Source organism: Octopus bimaculoides, chromosome 3, assembly GCF_046866305.1.
Source record: "Octopus bimaculoides isolate indiv1 chromosome 3, ASM4686630v1, whole genome shotgun sequence".
NCBI lineage: Eukaryota > Metazoa > Mollusca > Cephalopoda > Octopoda > Octopodidae > Octopus > Octopus bimaculoides.
This window is the reverse complement of record NC_142930.1, coordinates 1,429,741-1,453,977: the sequence shown is the minus strand read 5'-3', so window position 1 is coordinate 1,453,977 and position 24,237 is coordinate 1,429,741. Positions and strand designations below refer to the sequence as shown.

The 24,237-nt window shown below is 38.4% G+C and overlaps 1 protein-coding gene across 2 annotated transcripts in view; it reads left to right on the top strand.

Annotated features, from left to right (window-relative positions):
- Positions 1-2,108: 2,108 nt before the first annotated feature.
- The window catches only part of LOC106867319 (glucose-induced degradation protein 8 homolog), a 72,063-nt gene continuing 49,934 nt past the window's right edge, over positions 2,109-24,237 (top strand). The window contains exon 1 of one of the 2 annotated variants that reach the window (XM_089348436.1): positions 2,109-2,676. In XM_089348436.1, coding sequence (XP_089204562.1) covers positions 2,649-2,676 — 28 coding nt within the window. In that variant the 5' untranslated portion in view covers positions 2,109-2,648. The remainder of the gene's footprint in view (positions 2,677-24,237) is intronic. The other variant, XM_089348435.1, reaches the window with a different exon arrangement.

The following is a 24,237-nucleotide window of genomic DNA, read 5'->3' as shown; positions in this document are numbered from 1 at the left end:
GGTTCCACACAGTGAAGAGCTTCCTGTTCTTGTCTTCAATGTCTTGCCTCAGATAACTTTACCCTCAACCAAAGAGGATTCATCACGTGAAGAAGACACGAGAGATCAAGACTTTTCAGTTGAGACTTTACTTCAGTTATTCTCTCAGATAGATTTGAATGATCTAGTTTGTGACTTGAACCTCCCAAAAAATTCTGCAGAACTGTTGGCTTCTTGACTGAAAGAGAAGAATCTTCTAGAGAATGGTGTCCGAATAACATTTCGTTGGAGTCGGCATGAAGAGTTCCTTTCTTTATTCAGAAAAGAGAAAGAGCTGGTTTACTGCAGAGATGTCAGTGGGCTTCTTAATAAACTTGACATTGAGAAATACAAACCAGAGGAATGGCGTCTTTTCATTGACAGCTTTAAGTGTAGTTTACAATGTTTGTTGTTGCACAACGGAAACATGTATGGCTCTGCACCACTCGACCATTCAATAACTCTGAAGGAAGAATATGAAGAAATTGAATTGGTTTTAGAGAAGATGCTGTATCAGGACCATAAATGGGTCATCTGCGTGGAGTTAAAGAGGGTGAATATTCTCATGGGGCAGCAATCTGGTTATACCAAATACCCATGCTTTCTTTGCATGTGGGACAGCAGAGACCAAGGAAACCCCTATGTTAAGGAAGACTGGCTGCTTTGAACAAATATGGCTCCATGTAGAGCTGCCAATATATTGAAAGAACCTTTAGTTGAGCGAGATAGATCATTTTCCCCACTTTGCACATCAAACTCCTGTGCAGGGGACACGTAAAATACACCATTTTGAGCATGGCTGTTGCCAGTACTGCCTGACTGGCCCTCGTGCTGGTGGCATGTAAAAGCACCCACTACACTCTCTAAGTGGTTGGCGTTAGGAAGGGCATCCAGCTGTAGAAACTCTGCCAAATCAGATTAGAGCCTGGTGTTGCCATCCGATTCCACCAGTCCTCAGTCAAATCGTCCAACCCATGCTAGCATGGAAAGCGGACGTTAAAAGATGATGATGATGATGATGATGATATATATCGTCAGTAAATCATAAATCTGCAAGAGGAGCACACTCCTCTTTATAGATCAATAGAGTATTTAGAGAAAGCTAGTTATGGCCGGTTCATAGGGTTACCCTGGCTTTCGCGTCTCTATGCATTGTGCAAGAGAATGTATCTGCCGTGACTAATCTTTTCTTGAAGAAAATTTGATATTTGATATAATGTTTTGTATTTTGGTAAATCATAAACTGAGAATTTTTTCAAAAAAAAAGTCAAGACCGAAAGATTACAAAACAATTGTGGTGGTGGTGATGGTGAAGAGAGATCCCTAGTCCTCTTTCCCATCCCCGAAACTACGATACCTGAAATTACGATCTGCAATCATTAAAATATACACACACAAACAAATTGCAGTTCTGGGGTTCTTTCATCTCTCTCTCTCTCTACGTATATATATGTAATATATGTACAATAGACGTACACGTGTGTGCCTGTTAGTCTTATTAGTGTGTGTGTGTTCATACATACATACATACATACATATACGTTTTCGAATTAATAAAGAAAGCGAGAATCTATCCGACATAATGACAGAATGCATTTTATAGACGAAATCTACTTTTGTATTTTCAAACAGCAGGTTATCAGACTTCGATCTGTGCATGAATAATTGACAGAAATTACAAAGGTAAGGCATAGGAGTGGCTGAGTGGTAAGTAGCTTGCTTACGAACCACATGGTTCCAGGTTCAGTCCCACTGCGTGACACATTGGCCAAGTGTTTTCTACTATAGCCTCAGGCCGAATAAAGCCTTGTGAGTAGATTTGGTAGACGGAGACTGAAAGAAGCCCGTCGTATATATGTATATATATACATATATATATATATATATGTGTGTGTGTGTGTGTGTGTGTGTGTATGTTTGTGTGTCTGTGTTTGTCCCCCCCCCCCCAACATCGCTTGACAACCGATGCTGTTGTGTTTACGTCCCAGTAATTTAGCGGTTCGGCAAAAGAGACCGATAGAATAAGTACTAGGCTTACAAACAATAAGTCCTGGGGTTCGTTTGCTCGACTAAAGGCGGTGTTCCAGCATGGCCACAGTCAAATGAGTGAAAGAAGTGAAAGAGTAAGCAATGGATAGCAGACGATTTTATTACGTAAACTATTTCTGTTACTTCATTTTGATAAAAAGAATATATTTGTCATTCAATTAACAGAAGTTACAGGAATAATACAATAATGATACAAGAAATTTAGTCTAACAATAAGAATATAAATAATTCAGTTTCTAAAACAGAAAAATATCGCAGTTTTAAGAAAACCTTATTTAGCACATGCTCAGTGTTGACATCCGGAAATAATAAGTTTCACTTCCGGTAAGGCGGTTTACTTCCGGTCTTATTTAATGGCCGACATCGGCTGTTGATCAATTTTGGGTGAATTCTCCTGATTTAGTTCAGGAATATAGAAATATATATATTTATTTAACACAGCATTCCAAGTTCGGTTTATTTTCTAACAGTAATATTTTTTTCATATTCAATCTAAAAGGTTTCCAACAGATTTGGAACCCAATTAAACACCCGACAACTCATTAATTACAATAACATAACAAAAAAACCTTCCAACTTGTATGGTTTTGATACAAAGAAAATCTCTGGGTAAGTTCTACTTATTGTTTTAAATATCTTACGTTTACTAAATCCATCGTAACTGAAACTAGAACCCCTCAATTAGAAACGTGTTTGTTTTTGAGTTTAAACAATGGTGTTGAGGTTTTAGTTTCAGTTTGAAATGCTTTGAGGATGTTTTGTGTTGAAATATTTGGTTAAATATATTAAACCGCCGCAATTTATGTTCGTTTAAATTTTATTTTAGTACTGTGTTGTTAAAATAATGTATGTATAATATGTATGTATTGAAGGTGTTGACTTTAAAACAGTCACATGTTTGTGTTTACTTAAAGTAAACAAGAACCCGAAAAATGAGAAAACCTGAAGTGTTAATGTTTTTACAGAAGAACTAAATGAATTGACACGCGTATATGTGGAGTGTGTTATTGTTTTCTTTATTGATTCAATAACGGTAAACCGTCACGTCGAGGCTGACTCAGCGCAGGAACCGCTATACGGACTTTCGACTTGCTAGAAATTGCAGTCAAACTCCTCTAAATCACAACCACCATCGTCTTAAAAATATGCACTTAATTTATGTAATTCAAAGGAAGGTGAGATTGTCATGGCTGGAATGCTTTTAATATCACTGCCCCACCAGTTAGACCAGACGGTATAGAAGAACCATGATGCTGAAAATAGCCGCTATTCTTCGGGTCCTTGAGACTGCCTTAACCGATACAAAGTGCTAGAAAAGTTTGTTTTCTGTTAATTACCCCCACCCTTGTCTCCCGCCCAACACCAGTATCTATTAGATTCTAATTCTTTGACTTAAAAAATATATTAGTATTTCATTCTAAGATAGTCTAGGAGCTTCTTGTTACCATACTCTGCGAGAAATTCCTTTTTCATAATGCTCAATTTGATGTAACATTCTAAGATAACCTCACCTCTCGCCCTTGTCTGTGTTGTCAAGGTAACCAGTTTTTAAAAATTTATTGATTATCGATTTTGAAAACTCTTTCTGAGTAAATGTTAAGCTAAGTTTAAAGTAAATTACGGTTGCATTTACCAACCCCTGATCCACCCTTGATGTGTGGTGCGACTTTTGAGTGGGTTATCGTCTTAACGTGCACTTGGCTTATGCTTACATGGATCAGAGGAATTCGTTGGGGGTGGGTTTTCTATGGCTGGATGCCCTTACTCTCGTCAACCGTCACCCATTTCCAAGCAAGGCAATACTTTCGTTTGCAACTACCGTGCGATGTCAACACGAGGAGACACAAACACATGCACACATACACGACAGGGTTCTTTCAGTTCCATCTACCAAATCCACCCACAAGGCTTTGGGTGGCCCAAGGCTACAGCAGAAGATATTTGGCCAAGGTATTGTGAGACTGAACCTGAAACCATGTGGTTAGGAACTGAACTTCCTAACCATGCAGCCATGTATGTTCCTTATGCATACATACACACCTATATATATATATATATATATATATATATATATCATCATCATCATCATCATCATCATCATCATCGTCGTTTAACGTCCGCTTTCCATGCTAGCATGGGTTGGACGATTTGACTGAGGACTGGTGAAACCGGATGGCAACACCAGGCTCCAGTCTGATTTGGCAGAGTTTCTACAGCTGGATGCCCTTCCTAACGCCAACCACTCAGAGAGTGTAGTGGGTGCTTTTACGTGTCACCCGCACGAAAACGGCCACGCTCGAAATGGTGTCTTTTATGTGCCACCCGCACAAGCCAGTCCAGGGGCACTGGCAACGATCTCGCTCGAAAATCCTACGGGAGCCAGTCAGGCGGTACTGGCAACGGCCACGCTCAAAATGGTGCATCTCATGTGCCACCCGCACAAGAACCAGTCCAGGGGCACTGGCAACGATCTTACTTGGCTTGCCGGGTCTTCTCACGCACAGCACATTTCCAAAGGTCTCGGTCAGTAGTCATCGCCTCGGTGAGGCCCAATGTACGAAGGTCTTGCCTCACCACCTCAGCCCAGGTCTTCCTGGGCCTACCTCTTCCACGGGTTCCCTCAACTGTTAGGGTGTGGCACTTTTTCACGCAGCTATCCTCATCCATTCTCACCACATGTCCATACCAGCGCAATCGTCTCTCTTGCACACCACAACTGATGCTTCTAATGTTCAGCTTTTCTCTCAAGATACTTACACTCTGACGGGTATTCACATTGACATTACACATCCAACGGAGCATACTGGCTTCATTCCTTGCGAGCTTACGTATGTCCTCAGCAGTTACAGCCCATGTTTCACTGCCATGTAGCATGGTTGTTCGTACGCATGCGTCATACAGTCTGCCTTTTACTCTGAGTGAGAGTCCCTTTGTCGCCAGCAGGGGTAAGAGCTCTCTAAACTTTGCCCAGGCTATTCTTATTCTAGCAGCTACACTTTCAGCGCACCCACCCCCACTACTAACTTGGTCGCCCAGATAGCGGAAGCTATCGACTACCTCTAGTTTTTCACCCTGGAATGAGATAGAAGTTGTTTCCTGTTTGTTTACAGTCTTTATTGCACCTGAACATCTGCCACAAACAAAAACTAACTTCCTAGTTAACCTGCCTTTGATGTTGCTGCACCTCTTATGTGTCCATAGCTTGCACCGGGTACATCTTATATATATATATATATATATATATTTATATATATATATTTATATATATATATATATATATATATATATATATATATACACACACACACACACACACACACACACACACACACACACACACAAGTGAGTGGACAAAATGAAAGAAAAAGGGACTCAACACATTTCGCAAGAGTTACATGTTTTATTATTTAAAACAGTTTGACCTGGCTCTGTGCGACTTAGAGTTTCAAAGGCTTCCTACAGAAATCTCTCTCATTCAAGCTCAGATTACCATGTCTATTGTCTGTATCATGATCATCATAGTCCACCTTCCATGCTGGCATGGGTTGACTTCAGCAATGTGACCACACACGTGCTGTTGGCAATTTCTTTTCCTTCATTGGACTCTTTCCTTTCTCCTTTTCAACAAAACGCTCTGCTCAAAATGTCAAGCTCTCTTTTCACCGAGCATCAAGCTCATACATTCCTTGTGCATGTCCTCTTGTTGTCCGTTAATTTTATTCATTTATTTGAATTGACTATATATATATATATATATATATATATATATATACACACACACACACACACACACACACACACACACACACACACACACATATCTACAGGGTCTTGCGCAGATAAATTGAGATAATTTTTACGATGCATACAACTGGTTATAAATACTAAAATAATGGTAGTAGACAGATATAATTTTATTACAACAAAAACATTTATCACTCACTTTGGCTGCCCTTTTGGGGGCCTTCACATGAGAATCAAATTTTCTTGCAGCTGCTGCAACCTCTGCCTTTTTGATTTTGCATGTCGCATGCATGATGCAGGTCTTCAAACTGTTGACACTCGAGTGTGGTGAAGCATTGGTCCTTTCTTGAAGTACATCCCATAAAAAGTTATCAAGAAGGTTGAGATCTGGGCTCTTACTCGAGACCAGATGTTGGCCCTCACAAAAAATGGCACCTTCTCACCAAGGAAGACCTGTGATGCTTTTGACTCATGGCATGCTTCAGAATCCTGGATAAGCATCACATTGTCAAGCCCAAACTTCAGCTACAGTCAAGGTAATAATTCTTCAGGATGTCCAGATACTCCTTTGTGCCAATCTTCAAGCCAGACTCAATGAAGTGTGGATCCATGACAATTCCATCACTCGACATAGCTTCAAATACCATCACAAAGGCTGGATTCTTCATCTCAAGCACAGGAAGGACATCAGAAGGGTTGGATACAATCCCTTGAGAATTTCTGCGATTCACCTCAATGTCCACAGTGAACTTCTCATCCAGAAACACGAGAGTTTTTCCTGCTCCTTGATGTTTGATGAATGACAGAGGCTTTGGGCTACTCTCAGCTCTGATTGCTTTGACCTTGACTGTTAGGAGGTGACGGGATCATCAAACATAGCTAGTCATGCTGCCAAGGTTCCTGTTCACAGCTCTGGACACCATCGAAAGGGACACATTGCGTTTCTTTGCAAGAGTTGTCATGGATGTGGATGGGTTGGCTTCAGTCGAGTGTTTGAGGCCAGTGAGAAACTTTGGATTGCGCTTGGAATCACTTCGGGTCTTGTGTTCTTTTCTATCAATCTTTCTCTCTTCTTTAAATTGTTTATACACACGATGAACTGTTGCTTTTGGAAGTTTTGTCAACTTAACAATTTATTGGCAGTGTGCCCAGGGCTCACCAAAACAATAATGGTGGAATGATTCTGTTGTTGAATCAGTTCACTATTTACCTGAAAAATAAAGAGGAGGATTAGATTTTCAAGCAAGGTTTTGTCAAAAAAGGAAATGCTAAACCCACCTTAAGTCAACTGCTCAAGATTGGCCTCAGTTTATCTGCAAGACCCTGTATAGTCATGCAGACGTAGCTGTGTGGTAAGAGGTTTGTTTCCCAACCATGTAATTCCAGGTTCAGTCCCATTGCATAGCACCTTGGGCAAGTGTCTTCTACTAGGCTGACCAAAGCTTTGTGAGTGGATTTGCTAAACAGAAGCTGAAAGAAGTCTGTCATACTTATTGTATGTTTGTGTGTGTGTTTTGCTGTCTCTTTGCTTTGACTTTGTGTGGTACTTGGAAACAAGTTTACAGTTCTTTGGTTTTTAACTAGATGCAATGTAGGATGTGTGTTTACTGGGAGCAATATTCTGTTGGTGGTGATCTTATTTGATCCTTGAAGAGAGCTGAAGTCTTTTCTGGTTTTGAAGGGGAATCCTGGTGTTTGGGCTGTGAGTTTTGTCAAGCCTAACATTTGAAGTGATATTTTAAGAGTTTTAGATGTATTTTGTTTTTGCGCATTGGTTGTAGCTTTATATTGGTGAAGGAAACAAGATGGACAGGACTCCCCTGGAGAGTGTATTTGAGGTCTCTTTCTGTTGGGACAGTGCAAGTTTAGCATCAGTTGTCTAGGTTACATAAAGATGATGCTTATGTGCCGGTCATAAGAGTCGGGTGAAGGACTGCATCATCTGCAGAGCACTGGACATTGTTGGGAGTGATGGCAGATAGGCTGCTGATGCATGGGAAAAAATGTGGAGGAGATACTAGTGTCTTGGAGCATGCCAGAGACGACAGATGATGTCAAAGAGAGCTGCATTGGTATGATGTGACAGGAAGCCTCTCAACCAAGATCGTGCTTGGAGCCCATGTATAGAAAGTTTAGGTAGATTGCATGTCAGAAACGGGGCCTGTCAAGTACACTAATAATATTGTTTCCAATAAATTTCTCAAAGAATGAGAACCAGTTATTAAGTGTCACAGGGGGAGCTGATTTCCAGTAGATGTGGTTTTATATATTGGGAAGGTAGTTGTTAACAGTTGTTCTCCATCACCTTTTTATGATGTTGGAAATGAGAGCAATAAGTTGATAGTTAAGATGGTTGCCCATATTAAGAACGGGATACATTGTAGCTAGTTTCCAAATATAGCAATAGATATCTGTAGGAGAGACCAGAAGCCTTGGTGAGGGCAAGAACTCTTAGAAGAAGCAGACCATGCCCATGATCTTTATAGGCTCTTTGAGACTTGCAGAGATTGATGCTGCTGACATTCTGCTTCATCCTTTTGGGACCATCTCACCTGAAACCATCTTTCATTCTTTGATCCAAACTCTGTTTTGAAGTAAAACCTTCGTCCATCAAAATCTCATTTTAATTCATGTTCCAAACACCAACTAAATAATGACCAAGTTATTTATTTTTAACTTTTCATTTGTTTTGAAATGAATTTAAGCAAAGACAGTGTATTTCATCAGAAATATGGTGACTGAAGGGTAAAACTGTTGTAGTTAACTGCAATAAAGACATGTTGAAGGGTGGGATTTTGGAAGCCAGTATTGTGAGAGAAATGATTGGATACAGTTGTTGGTGTGGGCCCTGGATGGAGTGGTGGTGATTGACACAACATGAGTGATGAGAGGCAGAAACAAGTGAATGAAGGTGGCACAAGAACAGACAGCTTTCGAAGAGCAGAAACCATTGTAGAAGCAGTAGAAAAGGCAGTGAGAAGACACAGCTGGAATTTGCTGTTGACTGGTTTTATGTTAGTTAATTACATGACCTTTTTTTGAATGTTATCTATGTCTAGAGTGTGTGTGTGTGTGTGTGTAGTAGCAGCACCAGTAGAGTTCCAAATAAGGGATCAGGCTGGACTTGCTCCATTGTGGGTCTTACCTGATCTTAGTTGTTGGGAGAAGAATTATTTGTTTTGGTTCTGAAGAGAAGAGCTAAACTTTGAGTTGCAATTTAAGCTTATAATAAAGAAGTGTTTGCTGGGAGAGGTCATCACTGATAGTGAGAGCTAGCATTTGGAGTGATTATGAGGGCTCTAGTTACATGTTGTTTAAGGGAGTGTGTTGCAATGTTTTCTTTATATGTGTATTGCTTTTTTTTTTTTTTTCTCATGAATGAAAAGATGACCTGACTTCCATTAAATATTTTTGAGCTCTCTCTCTCTCTCCATGAAGTCAATGCAAATTTGGTGGGAGGTGTCTAAATTACATGTGATGACAATTGGACAGGGAAGCTAACAGAGTGCTATTATATGGAAGGGACATTATTAGGGCCACTGGAGTTGTTGGTTTGAAGTAACCAAGGGGACCTTACCATTTGACATATATGTGTGTACATGAGGATAAGCCTAATTGAGTAGAAAGGGGATAAATCTAGAAAATATGTATCTAGGGTAAGGGTCAGCAAAGTGGTTGATATTGAGACCTTGGGGCTCTATGTGGCTATCCAAGGGCTAAAGAGACATGAAATATTTCTACTATATCAATATAGTATTATGGAATTAATTTTAATATTTTCTTCAAATATTTTTTTTTATTAAAGAACAATAATGATACAGAAGAGCAAAGACATCTTTTAAATCAAGAAGTTTTATTAATTCATCATCATTGTTTAACGTCCACTTTCCATGCTAGCATGGGTTGGACAGTTTGACTGAGGACTGGCAAGCCAGAAGGCTGCACCAGGCTCCAATCTGATCCGGCAGAGTTTCTACAGCTGGATGCCCTTCCTAACACCAACCACCCTTCCTATGACCAGCAACTCTTTGACCCTGTCACTTCCTGCCTGGAGGATATCTACCTCACTTCACTCCTTTCTGACTCCAAAGTCATTATCCTCAATGCTCACAACACTTGCCTCTTACGCATGCTTTGGCTACCGACATACGGATTCCTTTCTGTTAAATATAAACACTATCACATTCATTCAGGCGAGTTTTTTTGACAAACAGGTATTCAGTAAAATTTCCAATCTATAAATATATTGAGTAAAATTTCCAAAACTATTCAAAATGTTTTACCACAAATATTAGTGATATGGCTGGCTGGCTGGTCTCTTCTATAAAGGTATTTATGAGTAAGTTTTTCTTTTAGACGATGATTCACCCCATATCACAGCAATATCATTGTGTTCACTTGTGTAGGTTGTGCAGCAATGCTTTAGTTTAATAAAATCTCTTTTTATTCATATTATTTTGTTCTTTTAGAAGTTATTTTCTTATATTTTTTTGTGTGTTTCTTTGATAATTTTATGCTATTTATTTCTGGGCGTGTCTCGAAATTGCATTTTTCCTAGATTTTTGGTTAGCCATTTCCTTGATATTACCTGAAGGATCTATTTTGGCAGTGAAGTAGACCTCTAAGTATTTGGCTCCAGTCCATTTTTGTCTATTTTGATTTAGCAGCACAATGATGCTCCTTCTGTGAATCCTCATCCTCCAACAGCCATGTTCTATGCTGGTAAGGGTCGGATGATTTGTCCAAAGACTACATCATGTTCCATTGTCTACTTTGGCATGGTTTCTACCCATCTGGATGCACTTCCTAATGTCAACCACTTTGCAGAGTGTCTTGGATGCTTTTTTCATGTCACCAGCACCAGTGATGCTGCCAAGAGCGGCTTGCGTGATTACGGACCTCTGAGAGGTAGCATCGGGTTAGGAAACGAGGGATCAAAGTCTGAGAAAAGGTTGCCAGAGCAGAAGAGATTTCTTGCTACAAAGATGCTACGACCAATTATAAAATGAGTTTTTCTGATAAATTATTCTTTCAGAAGTAAAAATGAAGTTAATTCTGTGTTTATCAAAACTTTAATGAGGCAGACAAGAATGTCACATTTGAACTAAATCAATAATAAACTGATCAACCAACCATACAACAGGTTGTACCATACTCTGTATTACTCGCAGCATTTGTGAACAACCTGACACAATTTGAATAGAGATAAAGTCTTTTGGAGTTTAAAATTATATAATTCAGGAAGTTATATTCAATTATTGATATAATTTTGCGATTCTTACAGTTCTTGTTATGGAGTTTATGTCTTCCAAACTTGCTAACCCCAATCTTTACTTTTGATATTCCTTACTGCTTTTTGCTGATTCTCATACAGCTAAAGATGTATAAACTCTTAATTTCATGATTGTCTTCATATAACTGCCATATTCCATGCCAGCAAGGCTTGGATGATTTGACAGGATCCAATGAGCCAGAGAAATGCATTGAGTGCCACTGTCTGCTTTCACATGATTTCTGCTGCTGGATGCCCCTCTTAACATCAGTCACTGTATAGAAGATACTGGGGCTTTTTCCATGGTACCAGCACTAGTGAAGTCATCAAGTAACTTGTAAGACCCCTTGACAGAGTTGGGTGCAATATCGAGGGAGGCAGTTTTGTGTTGGGTGTTGAGAGGCTAAAATATGATAAAGAGAAAACTGAAAGAAGCCCATTGTATATATATGTATATATGTTTGTGTGTCTGTGTTAGCCCCCCCCCCCCACTATCGCTTGACAACTGATGTTGGTGTATTTATGTCCCTATAACTTAGCGGTTCGGCAAAAGTGACCGATAGAATAGGTACTGGGCTTACAAAGAATAAGTCCTGGGATCAATTTGTACGACTAAAGGTGATGCTCCAGCATGGCCTCAGTCAAATGACTGAATCAAGTAAAAGAATCTTATTTAATTTATAGTTGAAGATCTTTGTTGATGTTGGTAAATTATGTCTTCTGGTTCAAACGATTCTTTAACCTAGGAATTTGTGATTGTTTTGTAGTTTGGAAAATTTGGTTGTATTTAGTGAGGACTGCAGCTATTTGTCCATGCAAGCATGGACAAATGGACATAGAAAATTACCAAATTGGTAAGCTGGCAGAGTCATTAGTGTTTCGGCCAAAATGTTTAATGGCACTTCTCATTCTTTACATTCCGAGTTCAAATTCCACCTTAGGTTGGCTTCTCTTTTCTGAGTCAATAAATTAAGTACCGGTCAAGGACTAAACCCCTCTCCACCTCCGAATTACTGGCCTTGTGCAATGGTGTTTGGAGCTTAGATTAACATTAAGTTTTTTATGGATCACTTTAAAATAAGAAATTTGTATCATAGTACTAAGGGCCGTCTTGGGTAGGTTGATATCAAAGTGTTTAAGTCTTTAGCATTCAGATTATTCTATAAAATGTAAAGCTTCTTTATTCACATTGTCTTGAATGAATCAGGCATTATCTTGTAGTTTCAGTATTTCATTGTGGTTGTTTATTTTTAGGATAACAGTGTAGGGTAGGTTTGAGAGGCCAGATCTGACTGGTTTGAACATAAAACAGAGAATATTTAGGCCAGATATAACTGGTTTAAATGCTAAAGGTTTAGATGTGTAAATTGTCCAAAATTATTCTTATAATATATTCATTTAGATAAAACTGTGTGTTTTTTGTGTGCAGAATCACGTTAGGCTGTTTATCTCCACAAATGTTTGCTTCATTCCTTCACATAGAATATTTGTTGTCTCCACAGATGAGCTGCTGTCAAACTGATATTTCTGGCAGAGGCTGGAGTTGTATTTCTGATAAGTCTTTGAGAGAGAGAGAGAGAGAGAGAGAGAACTCAATAAAGCCTGCTAAAGAGAAAGTCATTCTGTATGCAGTACAGCTGCATTGTCTTGGAGATTCTACTTTTGTTTCTGAAGAGTTCTGTTGATAAGGGTGGCTGGGTGGAGTGGAGGAGGGGTGCATACAGCTTTTTTACAATTCTCTGATTCTTGATGTTTCCAGGTTCTTTACTCATTTATTTATATCTATTAATGTCTTTATTTCTGTTGTTGTTGTTGTTGCTATTATTGAGGCAAGCTGGCAGAATCATTAGTGCACTGGACAAAATGTTTTGCAACATTTCTTCTGGTTCTTAATGTTCTGAGTTCAAATCCCATTGAGGTCGACATTGTTTTTTTTTTCTCTTCAGAGTCGTTAAAAAAGTACCAGTCACGTGAAGGGGTTGATGCAAATCAACTTACCCCTCCCCTTATCTGCTGGCCTTGTGCCAAAAATTAGAAAGAATTCATCATCATCATCTAATGTCTGCTTTCCATGCTGGCAAGGGTTAGGTAGTTTGACCGAGGACTGGTGAGCCAGAGGCTGCACCAGGCTCAACTGATCTGGCAAAGTTTCTACAGCTGGATGCCCTTCCTAATGCCAACCACTCCGAGAGTGTAGTGGGTGCTTTTTATGTGCCAGCAGCACAAGGGCCAGTCAGGTGGTTCTGGCAATGACCACGCTCAAAAGGTGTTTTTACGTGCTACCTGCATGGGAGCCAGTCCTGCGGCACTGGCAACGACCACACTCGAATGTTGTTTTTCACGTACCACTGGCACATGTGCTGGTAAGGCGACGCTGGCAACGATCACACTTGAATGGTACTTTTCATGTGTCACCGGCACGGGAGCTGATCCGTGGCCCTGGCAACGATTACGCTCGGATATGCTTCTTTTAACATTCCACTGGCATGAGTGCCAATCAGGTGGTACTCTCATTGGCCACATCTATCTGTTTATATATTCTTTTATTGTTTTACTTCTTTCAGTCATTTTGACTGTGGCCATGCTGGAGCACCACCTTTTAGTCAAAGAAATCAACCCCTGGGCTTATTCTTTGTAAGCCTGGTACTTGGTCTCTTTTGCCGAACCACTAAGTTACAGGGATGTAAACACACTTAGATCAGTTGTCAAGTGATGGTGGAGGGACAAACACAGACACAAATATATACATATACAACAGGCTTCTTTCAGTTTCTGTCTCCCAAATCCACTCAAAGCTTTGGTCAACCCAAGATGCCACACAGTAGAACTGAACCCAGAACCATGTGATTGGGAAGCAAGCTTCTTACCACACAGCCATGCCTGTGCCTATATATATATATATATATATATATATATATATATATATGTCATGCTTTGTATTAAAACAAAACTATAAATGTGGTCCAACTGATGTGTTGGTTAATCTGTGGTTTTCTCCATTTTCTAATTATTTATACATACACACACACACACACATATATATGTGTATATATATATATATATATATATATATATATATATATAAGAGAGAGAGAGCATTTAAGAAAAGAAATGATTGAACTATTATGGCTAGTCACTGAGATTCTTTCACAAGACACAGAGGGAACATTGATTGTCGTATATGTATTATGTATCTACCTGTATCCTATATATATATATATATATATATATATATATATATATATATATATATATATATATATAATCCTGTATATAATATATATATATTGAAATGGAAATATCTATTTCTGATGCTCCAAGACTGTCTTATTGTTTTTCTCATAGAATTATTTTTCTTTTAATAAAACCCTTTTTATTATGTTTTTTCCCAAAGTTTGTTGTGTAATACACCGAATTGTAATTTTATTTTTTCTCCATTTCAAGACCAGAGCCATTGTATTGATGGTTTTTACCTCATTTATCGTATTTCAGTTAAACCTTGCAAAAAAGAAAGAAAGAAAAGACTGTATTCCACCGTCTTTGATATTTTTTAACCAAGGTGCTTGGCGAAAGATAGTCATTTTGAAAAACTTAAAAGCAGCTCCAAACAAAAACTATTTTTTCCCTTCGGTATTTTTTTTTTTCTTTTCTTGGATTGAATATTTTTTCTCCTTCTTTTCTCCCCCCCCCCCTACTCTATATTGAAAAAGTGTTGCTGTTGCAAAGGGTTTTTGCTTATGTTTAGTTATTGTGTTTCTCTTGCTGCTTTCTTTTCAATTGATATCATCTTATGAGTCATCTATTGATCATTTGCATATTTATCACTGGAACTTATTATGCTGTTTTGATAGGGAATATTGACTCATATAAGATAGCAAACTCTGTGCCCCCACCCCCACCCCCAGACTAGGGAGTTAGATCTATCAGAATGATAGCAGATGCAACGTTCAACAGAACCAAACCCTGCTCCTCCTCCTCGATATATGAACTCTCTCTGTTTGTGATATCTTGGAGAAGTAAAAATCTTGAAAAATCTTTGTTTCCTCAAATGTTTACATTTAATCACAATGTTGATCTGTTTGTTATTGGCTCGGCTTTGATCTATTGAACTCATTTGTAGCAATTCTATGTTGTGCCAACTGATAGCATGATATAGATAGTTGTAAGACAAACAGTTGGTAATGCAAAGCTGGTGTACAGCGAACCCTCCTGGATGCTATGACTAGAGGCATGGCTTATTGCTCTACACTGTACTGATCCCAATCACTTAATGTTCTGACGTTTAGAGGTTAGGGAATATCGTAGCCTTCTGCTTTGTTTTCTTTCTTTTTTGTTTATTTTGTATATCTTATATGAGTTTGTTAATGCTCATATTGATTTGTAACTGTATTGCAGTTGTTTCTTAACTGGTTTTTCTGTGTAGTAAAAAGGTCTCAAATAGACTGAAACTGTGTCTAAAATATAGTAACTGCTTTAGAAATCTTTTCTACTTTTAATTTGATTTTGTGTCATTTTTCTACTTTTACATTTTATTCAGACCACAATCCATTTTCAATCTTCTTCAATTAATCTCTGAACAATAAACATTTTTTCATGACTTGATGAAAACAATTGTTTCTGTTTCTAATCTAGATGTATATAAGAAAATGAAGCCTGTTTTATGTTTGTCTTTTAATTTTCTCAAATTGTCCTCTTGTTGAATGCAAAGAGAAGTCAAGACCAGTTTTGTGAAACTGCCACATGTTTCCATAACTTATTTTCATTATTTAAAGCAAGAGTTGAAGTCAACTGTTTTTGACCATTTTATTGGAATCCTTGATTCTTCATCAATTTCAGGCATGGAGGATAATTGAAAACCTGCTGTTAAATAATAACAACAACAACAACAACAATAATAATAATGTTTTAGATTTTGGCACAAAGCCAGCAATTTTGAGGGTTGTGGGCAATTCAGTTACATTGATGATAATACTTGGCTTCTACTTTATTTTTTTCGGCCCTGAAAGAATGAAAGCTATGTTGGCCTTGATGGAATTTGAGCTCAGAATCCAAATGTCATTAAGTATTTTGCCCAGAATACTAACGTCTCGGCCAGCTCACTGTCTTAGATAATCATCATCATCATTTAATGTCCACCTTCCCTGCTGGCATAGATGGGTCATCGATTTGACAGGAGCCGGCCAAGCAGAACCCTGCACCAGACTTTTGTGAATGTTTTGGCAGAATTTTTACAGCTGGATGCCTTTCCTAACACCCGACAACCCAGCAGAGTGGACTTACTGCCTTTTACATGGCACAATCACAGATGAGGTCAGTTTTGGCAAAGTTTTTACAGCGGGATGCCCTTCCAAACGCCGACCACTTTACAGTGTGGACTGGATGCTTTTTACACTGTAAAATGGTTGGCGTTTAGTAATAATAGACAGAGATACCCGGCCTTGCGTGGGATTGAAATGGCATAGTTTTTTTTTTTGTTTTACTTGTTTTAGTTATGTGACTGTAGTCATGTTAAAGCAACACATTTGGTCGGAAAAATCGATCCCAGGATTTATACTTTGTAAACCTAGTACTTATTCTGTCAATGTCTTTTGCCAAACCACTAATTTATAGGAACGTAAACACAGCAACATCGGTTGTCTGTGGGGGTACAAACACAGGACACACACACAAATATACACATATATACAACAGTCTTCTTTCAGTTTCCGTGTACGAAATCCAATCAAGGCTTTGGTCAGCCTGAGGCTATAATACATATATATATATACGGACCGAGACCTTTGGAAATGGGCTGTGCGTGAGAAGACCCGGCAAGCCAAGCAAGATCGTTGCCAGTGCCCCTGGACTGGTTCTTGTGCGGGTGGCACATGAGATGCACCATTTTGAGCGTGGCCGTTGCCAGTACCGCCTGACTGGCTCCTGTAGGATTTTCGAGCGAGATCGTTGCCAGTGCCCCTGGACTGGCTTGTGCGGGTGGCACATAAAAGACACCATTTCGAGCGTGGCCGTTTTCGTGCGGGTGACACGTAAAAGCACCCACTACACTCTCTGAGTGGTTGGCGTTAGGAAGGGCATCCAGCTGTAGAAACTCTGCCAAATCAGACTGGAGCCTGGTGTTGCCATCCGGTTTCACCAGTCCTCAGTCAAATCGTCCAACCCATGCTAGCATGGAAAGCGGACGTTAAACGATGATGATGATGATGATGATGATATATATATATATATATATTACTCTTTTACTCTGTTATTGTTTCAGTCATTTGAGTGTGGCCATGCTGGAGCACTGCCTTTTAGTTGAAGAAAGCAACTCTTGGACTTATTCTTTGTAGGCCTGGTGCTTATTCTATCGATATCTTCTGCTGAACTGCTAAGCTGCGGAGACATAAAAACACCAACATTGGTTAGTAAGCGATGTGGGGGGGAACAAACACAGACACAAACGTTACCAGCTTTGCCTTCTAGCACTTGTGCTGATGGCACGTTAGAAAATCATTTGAGTGAGGTCGTTGCCAGTGCCGCTGGACTGGCTCTCGTGCAGGTGGCACGTAAAAGCACCCACTACACTCTCGGAGTGGTTAGCGTTAGGAAGGGCATCCAGCTGTAGAAACTCTGCCAGATCAGATTGGAGCTTGGTGCAGCCTCCTGGCTTGCCAGTCCTCAGTCAAATCGTCCAACCCATGCCAGCATGGAAAGCAGACATTAAACGATGATGATGATATATATATATATATATATATATATATATATGTATGGTAAAGTATATTTACCACATATATATATATATATATATATATATATATATATATATATATATATATATATATGTATGGTAAAGTATATTTACCACATATATATATATATATATATATATATATATACACACACACACACACACACACACACACACACACACACACATATATGTATATACACATATATATATATACACATATATATACATATATAAACATATATATGCATATATACATATATACATACATATGCATATATACATACACACACACACACACACATATAAATATATATATATATATATATATATATATATATATATATATATATATATATACAAATAAATATACATACACACACATATATATATATATATATATACACATAAATATACATACATACATATACATATATATATATATATATATATATATATATATATATATATATGTGGCCGTTGCCAGTACCACCATTTTGAGCGTGGCCGTTGCCAGTACCACCATTTTGAGCGTGGCCGTTGCCAGTACCGCCTGACTGGCTCCTGTAGGATTTTCGAGCGAGATCGTTGCCAGTGCCCCTGGACTGGCTTGTGCGGGTGGCACATAAAAGACACCATTTCGAGCGTGGCCGTTTTCGTGCGGGTGACACGTAAAAGCACCCACTACACTCTCTGAGTGGTTGGCGTTAGGAAGGGCATCCAGCTGTAGAAACTCTGCCAAATCAGACTGGAGCCTGGTGTTGCCATCCGGTTTCACCAGTCCTCAGTCAAATCGTCCAACCCATGCTAGCATGGAAAGCGGACGTTAAACGATGATGATGATGATGATGATGATATATATATATACACACACACACACACACATATGCAGACATGTACATAGATACATAATGAAAGTAATTGAAAGCATATAATAGTGAAAGTACTAATAGAGATGTTATTGTTTCAGTTTTGACATGAAATACTGAAACAGTGGAAGAGATAAACAATTGCTCTGGGCTTTCATTAGGCAAGAAGTTGAAAAGTTTTTTGGCCCATGACACTGCATGGTCCCTAAGTAAGGCATGTGTAAAATTTGAATGAAATTGGTTGGGTAGTTCTCAAGTTTTAGTGATGCACACATACAGACAGACACACATTCTCAGTTTTATTTATATAGATAATAGAACTGCATAAATAATACTGGTGATAATATAAAATACATTAAAAAGTGAATATGCTTATTATTTATTGAGTTCTTATGGGTGAGGTGTGTTTACATATTAGTGAAGGGCTGGAGGTTTGTGAGGTTTACTTGTAATTCATCCCTTCCTCTTAAGTTCAAAACTGTTTCTCTCTGCTTTGATAAAACTACATTTGTACAACTAAAACCACAGCCATACACAAACTTGAGAATGTTAGTGAAACTAGTTTTAACTTCTACACTAATTTTGGCATATCTGGTCTCATTATTTACATTATTCCAATAATCTTTGAGTGTTTTACACCAAACCAAACCAAACTATTTCAAAATTTGGATCTTCAGGCGACATGCCATGCTTGAGGAGACCTATTGAGTCAAGTACATCAAAATCAAATCAGTTCACATTTAAATGGAAATTGTAGTCGTGATGCCCGTGCCGGGGGCATGTAAAAAGCACCACCAGAACGTGGCCGATGCCAGCACCACCTTGACTACCTTCCATGCTGGTGGCATGTAAAAATCACCATCTGATTGTGGTCGATGCCAGCCCGCTCTGGCCCCTGTGCCAGTGGTACGTATAAAAGCACCCACTACACTCTGAGTGGTTGGCGTTAGGAAGGGCATCCAGCTGTAGAAACACTGCCAGATCAGACTGGAGCCTGGTGCAGCCTCCTGGCTTCCCAGACCCCTGTCGAACTGTCAAACCCATGCTGGCATGGTAAACGGACGTTAAACGATGATGATGATGATGAACGGCTCTGATACTTATGTGGTAATCTCATTAAAGTGTTTATTAAGTATTAATCTTGATAAACATGAGGGTTAATATAATATTTTATTGTCTTGTACTTCCAGCTGATGACATATCCTTGTAACTATATTTTTATTTGAGGAAACAACATAAAATAAACAATGAAAACTACTTCTACAGAAATTAAAAATAAATCTCAGCCAAAGCTTTGTGAGTGAATTTGGTAGATGGAAACTGAAAGAAGCCTGTTGTATATTTTTGTTTGTGTGTGTGTGTATGTAAACCAGTGTTGGTGTGTTTACCTTTCTGTAGTTGAGCAGTTTGACATCAAAAGACTGCTTGAACAAGTACCAGGCTCCAAAATAAGTACAAGACTCAATTTGTTTGACTAAAAACCCTTCAAGGCTATGCTCCTGCATGGCCACTATCCCCCCCCCCCACTAAAAAAAGGGTGGAACAAGTCAAAAGATAAAATCAGACGATATCTCTACTGAAAGTTGTTAAAAGCCTGATTTCCATCTTATTTTCCTGTCACTGTTTCTGTTTTTTTTTCATCTGAAAATACAGAACAGTTTTTAAATCCTGAGAATATCAATTTGGGAAAAGTCAAGAGTGTCTATCTCCAAATTATCACTGAAACCTGCAACAACTAGTTATGTCACCTCTTGTCGGCTTTTCATGAAATTATTTTCATTTAAACTTTGAATTTAATGCAAAGACATTTTAACTGATTCTTAGGTGAACTCAACCACTTATTTTTGTATTTCATAACAGTTTTGAAAAGAAATTTCACATTTAAATGGTTAACCTAGTTTTGTCTTCTACTACCACCATCTTTACTACTACTACCACCACCACCTATACTACTACTGCCACCACCACCTCTACTACTACTACTACTACTATCACCACCACAGTTATCACTATCACCACTGCTACTACTACTCCCACCATCACTTCTACCACCACACCTACTACTACTACTGCTGTAAGCCCTTTACCATTGATTGCACTCAGTGTTTCAGCCATAACAAATAACAAGTGTTTTTTCATTTTGTTTTGTTTTGTTTTGTTGTTGTCAGTGATGACATCATACGAGGAGCCTTTGTTTAGCCTGAATTATCAACATCAGATATATTTCATTTAGCTGATTAAATTGCTGATGACATTCAACGAGCAGCAGTGCCGTTTGCATGTTGTGGCAAATATTGTAACAACTTTGGTATGTCTAAACTGGCAGGCAGGCAGGCAGGCAGAGGCTTAAAACTTGTTTGGGACTTTGAAGTGTTTGTGTGTACACAAGAATCCCCTCTTCATGGTGTTCAAGTAGCAGCAGCAGCGACAGCAGTAATTCTGTGAATTGTTTGAGAAATGCCTCAATGAACAATGACTTATAAGAGCAAGATAAAGGGAAAGTTATACTAATCATATCTAGGGAGAAATCAATAACAAGAGATCAATAGATCTCATTTCAAGATATGAACTAGTCTCTTGCTTGTGTATATGATGAGTGATGAATAAAGAGTAAAGTCCTTTAAAAACAAAAAAACAAACAAAAAAAAATTGGATTTAAGTATATTTATTTTTCATCCTAAAATATAATTAATTACTCCACTTAAATAAAATCACAATAGCACAACATTTACAAATTAATTGATATTGGGATTTCTCCTTTACCTCGTTATCTATTGTCATTAATTCAACAAAGCTTACTAATAATGTGTGTGTATCTATCCTACACTTTGGTGTGATAAACAGTCAGTGCTTTCATCATCATCATCATCATCCACTTTGCCATGCTGGCATAGGTCAGATGGAATTCATTGAAGCAGATTTTCTCCCGTCAGATGTCCTTGTTGCCAACCTTCACCTGCTTTGAAGCAAGGTAGTATTTCTCCATGGCCAAACAGGTCTTCACTGAAGATCTGAAATGAAGTACACTGCCTGTATGACTGACACTCATTTACGACTATCAGATGATGTCAAGGAGCCACAAACACCCACTCACACCCAGTTTCTCTCTCGCATGTGCACATAGGCTGCTTCCACTCAACGCTTTGGTCACCCTGAGGCTATTGTAGAGGACACTTGCCCAAAATGTGACACAGTAGGAGTGAAACTGAAACCATGTGGTTGGCAAGTGTTAACCACACAGCCAGATCCCTTGACTTTTTGTGTTCAGAATATCATCAGCCCTTTGGACCTTTTACCCCAAATTCTGCTGTGTATTCTTAACAGCTAAGCAGCCTGAAATAAAAGGTCTAATGTATTTGAATTCATGACCTTTGAACAGATAGCTCCTATACCTTATCCATTGGAACAAACTGTGTGTAGGGGCCCCTATATTAACTTCTATACCCAACTCCAACCATCTGCCACTCTCCTCTTATGAACTTCTCCACCCTTGCCTCACGACCCTTTGTATTCTCTCTTATACTTCTCATCTTTGTATCTTGAGAATCAACTCTGACACGTCATCACCCCATCATTCTTTCCAGCTAATCCCATCCACCTTTATATGATGCAGGGTAGCTGCATATCTCCTCAGTAGCAAGACCGCTCTACTTGTCCCTGTCATAATTTAATCTCTTAACATCTGGCATAAAACCAACCTCCTCTCGACTAAAACCCCACTCTATCAAGCCCCCCCCCCTTTTTTGTCTTGTGAGTTAATCAGCAAGCTCACTGGTGCTGGCACCACAAGAAAAATTAAAGAAAAACCACCCAGTACACTTTGTAAAGTGTTTGGTGTTAGGAAGTGTACCCGGCCCTAGAAACTATGCTAAAGCAGACATGGGAGCTTGATAGAATTCTTTGACCCATTGGATCTGGTCAAACCACCCAAGCCATGCTAGCAGAGAAGATGGACATTAAATGATGATCATAGGAATGTGTGTGTGTGCATGCACACACACACACACACACACACACACACATATGAGAGAGAAAGAAAAACAAGTCATGTTTGTTGCCATTTCAACATGGCTGTTCCATACGAACCGATGTCATTACCATTTTTATCCCCTAAAAATGGTAGTTACATCAGTTTGCACAGAACAACCATATTGAAATGGCAACAAACATTACTTCCCATTATAGTTACTACTTTCATCTCTTAGATTTTCTAACGAGCTACTTTGCTTGTTACACACAAGCACTCACTCACACACACACACACACATATATATATATATATATATATATATATATATATATATATATATATATATATATATATACGTGTGTGTATATAAATGTTTAATTGATAGCTGAATATTCAGCTTAATAATTAACATTATGAAAAAAAAAAAGCAAGCAATTAATTAATGATAGTCAAAGTAACTGGTGTTTGTATATGTCATTGTTTTAATGAGGGAATTTCATTTTGATTTTAATGAGTTCAAAATTACAGTTTTTCTTTCCTCTTTTTCATTTCCTCAATATCATCATCATCATCATCATCATCATCATTATTTAATGTCCATCTTTCATGCTGATATGGGTTCAGACCGTTTGACTGCATTGTGCTCCAGTGTCTGCTTTGCTGATTGACCTAAAATATTATGTACATCAATTAGTCTCTTGTGCCAATATAACACTACAGACCCAGTGAATCAACAGTGGCTTTGGAGTGATTGTTGCAACAGGTTTTGTCAAACTACTTTGCAGTTTTTTGTTTTTCTTTGTATGTTCCGCTTTATAAATATATTATTACATCCTTCTACATATATCACAATTGAATTTAGTCTATTTAACCTGTCAGCTTATATTTTATTATATAATGTGTTTCCCAGAACTCACTCTAGATTACAAGTATCTCAGCAATTTCATTACTGTTATTTCTAGATGTGTTGTATAACTAACTAAACTTAGATCAATCAACAACATTCCTGGAAAATGTCAATACATTTCCTTTTCCATAGACTCCAACTTGGATGGAAAACTTTGTCCCCAGGTTTAATCACACTCTCTGACCATTGGATTTTTTTAGTGAAGTCCTATCTGTTGCTAGTATTTGGTCCAGGTTTTGTGTCTAGGGAGGTTAAATTCCTTCCATCAGTCTCAGAATCTGATTAAATTTTTCCTCACCATCTTATTATTCTGTTTTCTGCAATGATTGAATTCTTTAGTTTAACTGTGTATCTTCTATTATATATAGCCAATCTTTTATTTAGAGAGAATCAAAGGCAATCATCTTTTCCTTACCATTACCGTGAACCACTTTGTACTTGCTTTACAAGAAAGAAGCCATTATGTGGCTCAACTTGCTAGAAATAGTAGCCAATTTTCCCACATCATGCTCTACTGTCTTAAAAACGAAGAAACTCATTGGATATTTTATTATTCCATTATCAACTTCAGCCAGAAATCGTGGCCATGCTGGGGCACCACCATTGGCTAAATAATATTTGACCCCAAAAAAAAAAAAAAAATTAAAAGAGGAACAGGACAGAATGATCATGGCTGGA